The sequence below is a fragment of the Sinocyclocheilus grahami genome, unplaced genomic scaffold, assembly GCF_001515645.1.
Source record: "Sinocyclocheilus grahami isolate Dianchi unplaced genomic scaffold, SAMN03320097.WGS_v1.1 scaffold1923.1, whole genome shotgun sequence".
Taxonomy (NCBI): Eukaryota; Metazoa; Chordata; class Actinopteri; order Cypriniformes; family Cyprinidae; genus Sinocyclocheilus; species Sinocyclocheilus grahami.
In genome coordinates, this window is record NW_015507102.1 from 11,641 (window position 1) to 21,103 (window position 9,463).

The following is a 9,463-nucleotide window of genomic DNA, read 5'->3' on the forward strand; positions in this document are numbered from 1 at the left end:
GAATAGTAGCAGGGTCTAGACAGATTGCTCTTTTTGTTTATGTTGATCCCCTCCTGAAGTTAATTGCTTCCTTTTAAATATACATATTGTTCTTTAAATCCCTACTGCTGTGGTCTTGTGATGTGCTGAGGTGGAGAGAGAAGGGGCTAATATCTCAGACTCTTTGTGACACATTTCACTTTTTATGTTGTCTCTGCCCAACCCTAGACTCAGAAAGACAAAATATTATGACACTTTGAATGGCCTATAGCTCCACACTACTAATGCAACTGCTGATAATATTTTGAATACTAACATCCACAAACAATTATAGATTATTTTTCTGTCTCTCTTAAATAGTCTGACTTGCACATGTAAGGGACTCTGACTCTATCTTCTAAATTTCCCAAACTGTTACCATAGTACTTAAAAATGTGTAGGGGGTCCAGAGAATGTCCCCCACCCGGGGAAGGTGTTTTTCTTTTTTTGCTTAAACACGTGAACACACACCCAGAGCAGTGGACAGCCATTTTTGCTGTGGGGGTTTGTTGTATTGAACATAATATTGGTGTGCTTTTGTACTATTTTGGCAAATATGATTGACACATTGCTAAAGACATCAAATAATATATATATTTTTTGTGTGTGTGCAGTTTGAGGTTTGTTTTTTGTTTTGTATCTTCAACACTAAAGTTCGGGTTGGGTTGTTGTTGAAAGTAGCATGAAGCATAATACAAGTAATTTCTTTATAATTCAATTGTATTTCTAATATTGGAAAGAGAAACGCACAATGCATGAAATGGTGACCATGTTCATTTAATGTCGACTACTTTAACACAGGGAACAGAAAACTGTACAAAAACTGATATTCAAAAAAACATAACTGTAACATTTAAGAAATGACAAATTATTTACATGTATAGTAAAGCAATATCAACACTAATATTACCAGGAATGATTGATTAAAAACAAACTTCCCTGAAACCAGTAAAACATTGAGAATTATTATAATTACTTATATGCATTATTAGAACTGACAGAGATTTTTTTTCAGTAATTTTTTAGAGTGTGGTACTCCTCGAAACATGGAGTAACACACAACGGAGTGTTGCATGGCACACACATGTACTTTGTGAGACGCCTCTCCTTTGTCTTCCGAGAGCTGGAGAGGCAGACCCTGCAGTGCCGCCTTGTCCTGCTGCCCTGGGCGGTTGTCTGTGGGACTTTAGCGGGGAAATGCCTCGCTGTTAACCGCAGAGAATTGTCCAAAGCAGGACGGACCCCTTTTGGTAGACACTGGGTTGTACCATAATGCCCTCTCATCAGGTTTCTCCTGAACTCCAGGGAAGTTATGACCTGTCCTGTTGATAGTAAATTACATTTGTGGGGAGTTACAAAGAATGTAGAGTCTAAGGATATTTTCAGACTTTGTTGTCATAATTTTGTTCTTAACAATCTATGGAAACCAAAATTAACCACACAGAGCTGGATTCTTAAATCAAACCAAAAATCAATGTAAAAAACTGAAGTTACAGGCTGATCCAACTTGCATGAAATTCATCATTAATGTAAGTAACCATTGTCTAGCACGTGGAGGTCTGTGCAACCCTCCCAAGGACATTACTGATCAACTGCCAGGCAAGGTCATACCACCCGCCAATGTCCAAGACCTTGCGTACGGTACTGTAAAGTCCTGCCGCTGTTAGTTTGTGCTTACACAGACAAGAGGAAATAACCACATCTTCAGTGGCATCCATAAGAAAAGGGGCCGACAGAAGAAGAGGTCGGGAGAGGCGGGCGGCATTAAATGTGAATTAAAGGGGGCTGAGGAGGATACCACCAAAGCTTCATCTGGGACACTAGTTCTGGCTTGCCGGTTCTCGGGTTGGCCTTAAATAGTGTGTTCCTGATCCATTCATGCTGGAAAGGTGGAAGATGATCTTTCCAGTGACCTGGAAGCTCAGCTGGTGGCTGATGATGTGGAAGATCTGGTGTTTTCGATGTTTCCGCTGATGGAGACGAACTGGCACAGGTCTCTGAGTGAACATTAACAAAAACAATATGGGATAGCTGTTGCATTTGATAGTAAAATGCCAAATTACTGCAAAGCAGTAATTGTGGACAATTATTAATAATTACTATGATTATATTGGGGGGGGCTCGGATGAGATCACTAGTATTATTACCAAATATAAGTCATTTTTGTTTAATTATTATGTTTAGTCATAGGGCCCAGAAACCATGGCTTTGCACACAATACACACATCATTGGTGACAGCAATATAGCTTAATTACCGGATGGCCAATGTTTTTTTCTGCATTTACCATGGGAAAAGTTACAGGTTCACAGGTACTGAAGAAAACATGTGCTATAAATGCTAGCTAGCTACATTGGCACATTTCATTTTCTAAAAATACACACTGTATATGAACAAATAATGACCTATATTCAATAATGAAGTAAACCATAGCCTTACCTATTGCAAAGATGACAATAATAGCGGCCGGCGATTGGTCAAAAGTAAGCCACAGGAGAGAAACGTGATTGGTCAAAAGTAAGCCACAGGAGAGAAACGCTGTGCAACCTGATTGGGTTGCAAGTACTGCCTCATGCTACAGACAGTAACAAGGACACTAACAAAACACAAAACTAAAGACAAATCAGTCAGGGAGAATAAGGAGAGGACAATAGTCTATGGCCACCACCTGCAAAATCATTCCCTTTTTGGGGGTTGTCTTGCTGTTGCCTCTTCAGTGCACCTTTTGTCACTTTCATTTGCACCAAAGCAGGTGAAACTGATTATTATGCTTCCAGATTGATATCACTTAAACTTAACTGACTTGATGTTATACTGTGATGATTAAGTGTTCCCTTAAATTTTTGAGCAGTTTAGCTCCCGCTATTTCCCGGTCTGTATAGTGCGGGAATCAAGGCTTTGTCAGTATTCTTGCACTGCACAGAGAAGAGCAATCACACAACATTTTAGGGTGAAGTGCTCTATGGTTTTTAATTAGCGAGAACTAATGTGTTCAACTCATATAATCAGACACGGCAGCTCGTTATATAACACATTTGCCATTATGAATTATGATAATGCTTGGTTCATGGGTCGGATCTGAGAGTGATTGTTTTGTTGAAGATCTGAGCATGATTGTTGTGTTTCTATAAGCCTAAACGAAACGAAACAAGGGAGAGAAAACACCAGGTTCTGAAACAAATGTTCCAAATGAGCCAGGTGTGAAAGCACCCTAAGTATAGGACAATATGGTTGTGGACTTGAACACAAAACTTTAATGTGCATTGTAAATAATTAGTGTTAAGTGCATGAAATATAAGTTATGGTTATTTTAGACGCCAAAAAACATGGTTTTACTACAATAAAACTAGGGCTGCACGATAAATTGCATGCGTCACATATAGGGATGTGCGGGTACAGCAGGAGCTAGTCGACACTGAAAACAATAGTCGATTACACGACAGAAAAAGAAAAAAAAAACATTATCATTCCAATTACCATTGTTACATTTAAAACATTTTAAATAAGTTAAAATAAAACATTTGAAAAAATAATACATTATTTTTAAAAGTGTATCTGGGCGTAAACTACATTTTTACCTCAGACCTCGCATGAGTTTTCTTCGTGTCAGTTGTGGCGAGCTGAAAAGTGACCACGCGAAAGACGAGTATGGTGTGGGATTATTTTGAATTAGAAGGAAACGGAAAAGTTTTGTGTAAACTGTGTAATGTCAAATTGGCTTACAATAACTCTACTGGAGCAATGTGTAATCATATTCAATACAGGCACGTAGGCGTTAGCTTAGAGACTAGCCAAAGCCAGCTAATGTCAATCACGTCATTCACTTTTTAACAAGCGCCTAAAATTAATTATGATAACGCGAAGCAAGCGTAAGGCATAATTGTGACCTATTTTTAGCGGAATTCATGTGTGATTCATAGATTAAGTATTTCAAATGTAGGCAACTATATACACGCATGCACAAAGTTTTTTTTTTTCTTACATCTTTTGGGGTTCTTGCTTTTAGACTAGTCGGATACAAAACTTCTGTTTAAACGACAGTCAAATTAGTACTCACGTATATGATTGTGGTTTTGTGCAGCTTGTCAGTGAACAATGGCTCTGTGTAGTAAATGCTGCTCCATCTGAAAGCATGCACGTGATGGAGATTTACCGCTGATTATAGAACTGGCTTTACTGACAAGATGCACATTAAATATCGCATGCGATTTATCGTGCAGCCCGAAATAAAACCACGGCTAATTTTTGTTTAAAAAAAAAACCTGTCATAGGGCTATTGTTATATTATAAAATGTACCCTAAGAATGGGCCCTAAAAATTTACTCTAATTTAGTGTAAGTTTCATGATTTTAATTAATTAGGAAAGCTTTTCTATTTAATTGAAAGTATTTACTTTAACCATTAAAAAGGGGTCCAGAAAAATTAAAGCAGAAAAACTGAATTTTGTAAAACAAAATATTAAAAAAAATAATAATAAAAAAACAGAATTTGGGAAAAAGTAAATCGGGTTTCACGCGGCCCTAGATATGATGATATGAGTTGATTAAATGCATGATCAACTGGCTGAGATACAGCTATTTTGTGTTTATTATTTTATCTGGCAGATATATCAGTGCCACTTGGTTATTAAAAACTGCAAAAGAAAAGTCACTTTGGTTCTGTGTGTGGTATGATGTCTATGAGTGTGTGACTGAGCACATTATTTAGTTCTTTATCTGGTTTTATGATCAACAATTTGTTTATAATCACTGCACAGAAGACTGTTGTTTCGAAACAAAAGTAAAAATATATTGATATTGGCTTTGGCTATCGGCCAAAACTAAAGGCTGATTTATACTTCTGCGTCGGATCTACGCTGTAGCCTTTACGCCGTAGGCTATGCTTCAGTTTTCATTTATACTTCTGCGTCGGTGTCCGCGTCAACGTGCAGTACACATGCAAACCGCAAGTCTGCAGTGTCCACGGGCATGTTGCTGGTGTAACCCGCAGTACCACGGCAAAAGCCGAAGAAGAAGCGGCTCGTCGGAGAAGCATTATAGCCGTGACGGCAGAAAAATAAATATAAAATCATTCAATCATTATTTAAAACTACAAAAAAGAGACAACAACGGAACAGGAGATGATGGCATTCTTTCAATCTGCACAAGGACTTGTACCACGGCAGATCAACATTGTTTGTTGCTGACAACTACTGATGTCAATCAATCAATAAGCCCTTTATTGTCACTGATCACAGGTACCAGCGAAATTAGCCATCCACCATGTATAATGCTATGTAGTATAATAAATGATAAGACACTTGTTCTTTGCTTTGTTTTATTTTATATAAGAAGGTGTACCATTAAAATATATTAAAGTGCACATAAACACACAAAACTCAAGTACATATGGAGGGAGGGGTTCTTGCAGACCAATCACAGAGCTTGCGGTCTGCGTAGAATTGACGCGCTGTTAGATTTTTGGAGAGGTGCACGTCAGGCTACGGCATATGGGTGTGCGTCTATGCGTAAACTACGGTGTAGGTCCGACGCAGAAGTATAAATCAGCCTTAAGTGTGCATCCCTACAATAATTACCTTGCACTTCGATTTAAAGGTGCAATAGGTTATTGTCTTCAGAAATTTTTTTTGTTATGCTGGTTGAAAGTCTCTTCACATCCCGATAGCAATCATTAAGTTAAGTGGTCTAAATGTATGTATCTGTATTTATATATTCTGCGGAAGGCGTAGGACCAAGAAATGTTCATCCAATCAAAACGCTCGGTCCGAGCGTTTTAATAAGCTTTCCTACCTGCCCGTCAACGTATGTTTAGCATACCTCTGCGCACCCGGTTCACGCAGACAGGACACGTCATCAGCGCGTTCACGCACGCTGTGCAGACAGAGCGAGGATGGCAGGCAAACATCAACAACCCCATCTTCCTTCCTGGTATTGTAGTACTTGTAAAGTTTTCTCACCGGTGAATGACGCATGATGTAGCCCAGCGCCCCCCGCTCTGCATATTTTGAATGTCTCGCTTAGTTAACACACCCGATTCAGATAACCAGCTCGTTAGAAGTGAGCTACGTGCATGAACTGTGTTCCGATCGATATGAGCCCTACACAGTGTTCATTGCTCCCTCCTCACTGAGCGGGGGAAATACGTTGAAGTTTACATGGGCTGGAATTGGGAACCGCTTATGTAGCCTATTGTAGTAATGTTGTCTCTGGTCTGTGAGTGTAAATGCGTTCAGGGGGCGTGGCTTTGGACGGCGATTGCAGGGAGGGTGGGACGTTCGCTTTCAGTGCTATCAGGCTAAAGTGAGCATTTTCCAAGATCTCCTACTGCACCTTTAAGATGTGCTCCTAAATTTTTTGCTTGTTCCCCTAAAATTTTCAGAAAGGGAGTACAGTGCTCCTAATAAAAAAAGTTAGTCTGGAGCCTTGATGTTAGCATGACAATATTTTGCTCATAAGTGTTTTAGATTTGGGGTTTAATGTTCCAGTCTACTTTATTATTTTTTTTCTAATTTTGTGTGTCTTGAAAGTTGGATCTTCTCATGTCATCTCGACCAGCTCCGTGTCAAATAAAACAGCTTTAATCACAACACTCTCATATTCTTCAAAAATATCATTCATTTCTGTAGAGCTGCACATTTTAATAAGAATCGAATGAGTGAGTTCAGCTTTGAGAACGAAAACCAACCTGTTTGTTCCTCAGTATCTTCATGTTTGACTCTGAATGCTTCTTCAATACTTGTGTCTTCACTCTCCTCTTTAATAAACACCATCTCTATTTGTTCCTCGGTATCTTCTTGTTTCACTTTGAAAGTTTCTTCGATCTGCATGTCTTCCCTCTCCTCTTTAATGAACGCCATCTTTAAAATAGTAAGCTTTAGTAAGGTGAGAATAATTAACAGAAAGCAAAATAAATCCAAACTAAATCCCTAGTTCAGTAGGTGGACTTAAATATGCCATTTGTACACTAGCAGTACAAATGAATAAAAGAACACAACTTATACATAAACACCATTTAGGCGTTGAAATGATTAATATACTTGGTATTTAATGATTTGTAGGTTACACTGTTTTGATCGGCGTGTGACGTCAGAGCGCGGTGAATCACTGAATCATTTGATTCAATTCGGATCTTCGACTCAGCACTGCTCTACAGTGGCCGAACTCATGTTTATGATACACTGATTCACGATACAGGGAGTGAAATGAGACGCACGTTTTATAATTAATGTTAGATTAAGTTTGCCAATGTTCAATTTCATTTGACATAGTTTGTAAAAACGACAAAATTGCCTGAACAGGTTGCATTGAATGAAACATTTTAGCTGCTTAAAACACAAACCTTTTCTTCAGCCGAATCTCAGACGCAGGAGCGCGGCGCAGCTTTGTGACGTCACATCGTGAAATCAAAATAAAAGTCCCGTTCACACACTGCTGTCTGAAATGACAAAAGTGCAATAAAAAATATAATATATTAAGAATTACTAGTGAAAGAGTATTAGATTTAAAAAGGCAAAATAGTAATGTTTGTGTGCAGAGACCATTTATACCAGATATAGATTAAAATGGAAAAAGCAACAAACAAATGTGTTAAAAAGAGTGCATGAACTCATATAAAGCAGAATATTTTATTTTATTATTTTTATTTAGTCATTTATCAGATGCTTTTATCCAAAACGACTTACAAATGAGGACAAGAGAAGCAATCAATTGTAGTATTAAAACAACTAAAAACAGATCCAAAACTAACAGCTAAAACTTTATAAATACTACCTATACACATTTTAAAAACAAAGAGATTAAATAAAAAACGACAACTGCATACGACAAAATTTCAAAACTTTACATTTAAATGAAAAACTAAAAATAAATAAAGCTAAAAACTATTCAAAATATGAAAGAACAAAAGGTATAAGAGTATAATAATGATTCTAACATAACACTAAGCCAAACACCAAAAAAACAACTACATATGTGTATGTACAGCCACACACACACACATACATATCTATACATACATATTTATAAATTCAATATAAATATTATTTCATTTACATTTAGTTTGTTGAAGTATTAAAATAAATAAATTAAATAAAACTTAATAAAAGACTTAATAAATTCAAACAATGTAACTAAAATTAAAATAAATAACAAATACATATAATACAAATCATATGACAGTAGCTTATCAGTAATCCTAAAAAATAACACTGCCAAACTTACATGCTAAAAAACAACAACTTACTTACACATAGAAAGAAATGGTTATAAAAACCGAAACAGAAGTGAAACAAGTAATAGGAAAGAGGAGAAATAAAAAGTGATACTTATCCTTTGCCGATGTCTCTGCCCGGTGGAGTCGCACGGTAGAGTCGATGGTCTTTACACTCTTCGGTCTTCACACGAGGAGTCCGTCATGCGACCGCTGCCACGGTAAACTAAGCTTTTTTATACCCTTCTAACAAAATACTAAATTAATTCAGCTGGACACACTTTCATTATTTTCTCCACAACAAATGGCCAAGCAAGCGCAGACACTGACAAGATACACGTTACAGAATGAGACCAAATGCGATATTAGCACGTCTCCACACAGTAACAAAACCATGTTTGCTAACATAACTTAGCAAAAAAAACCGGGAAAGTCCTATATGTTTGTGCTAATCATTTTACGCCGAACTGGGAGGCGGGAGCACCATCTCATTTGCATTTAAAGGGACAAACACAAAAATGGCGCGTTTTAGCTCATACCCTAAAAGTGGCATTTTCAACAAAATATAAAAAATGATCTGTGGGGAATTTTAAGCTAAAACTTAACATACACACTCTGGGGACATCAGAGACTTATTTTACATCTTGTAAAAAGAGACATAATAGGTCACCTTTAAGAGAGTTTTTTCTGGCATTGTCATAGTTTTTTTAAAACACACGTGAAAGACTAAATGACAGCCAAATGGTTTAAATAGTACCTTTCACACATACAGTCTTTGCTGGCAAATCACCGGTACATTCACATTAAGAGATCATGTGCCAACAGGCCTTTTAAAAAATACCTGTGAATCAGTTCTGGCAATTTTCCAGTATGAGAAGTTGTAACATTGCCATTCAATTTTCGGTATGATGGGTGTGAACAAAGAACAGGATTAAGGTATGAGCACGAATGAGGTCAGCTCTGCTTCTGTAAGCATGCACTAGATGGACGTCTGACCTTTGCGGCACATCTTGTGCTCAAGACCCTGCCTTCTGTTCCGTTCATCAGCACTGTGGCTCTGCAGTTATTGCATCGCTGTATTATGTGTCTCATGTTATTAAGAGCAAAATCACATTCTGCGTCATCATTCCCCTTATGCCTGTCACTCAAAGGTGAAAAACAATCTTGTCAAACTGGAAAGATAGTGAATCGCATGATGGTTCAAAAATGGTTCAGTGTTTTCAAATGACTGTCATAAG

General features: G+C 37.5%; 1 protein-coding gene across 1 annotated transcript; it reads right to left on the minus strand.

Moving 5' to 3' along the window:
• Positions 1-1,029: 1,029 nt before the first annotated feature.
• Positions 1,030-7,414, minus strand: LOC107573362 (piggyBac transposable element-derived protein 4-like). Its single transcript, XM_016259802.1, has 3 exons — positions 7,356-7,414; positions 6,702-6,873; positions 1,030-1,340 (listed from the first exon to the last, which is right to left on the minus strand). The coding sequence occupies exons 2-3, from the start codon at positions 6,871-6,873 to the stop codon at positions 1,030-1,032; spliced, it is 483 nt and encodes a 160-aa protein (XP_016115288.1). The 5' UTR covers positions 7,356-7,414.
• Positions 7,415-9,463: the final 2,049 nt, after the last annotated feature.

Coding starts and splice junctions, on each gene's coding strand:
- LOC107573362 (XM_016259802.1), bottom strand. CDS start 6,873: ATGGCGTTCATTAAAGAGGAGAGGGAAGACATGCAGATCGAAGAAACT. Junction 1,341..6,701: donor AGATACTGAGGAACAAACAG/GTTGGTTTTCGT, acceptor TACTATCAACAG/GACAGGTCATAACTTCCCTG.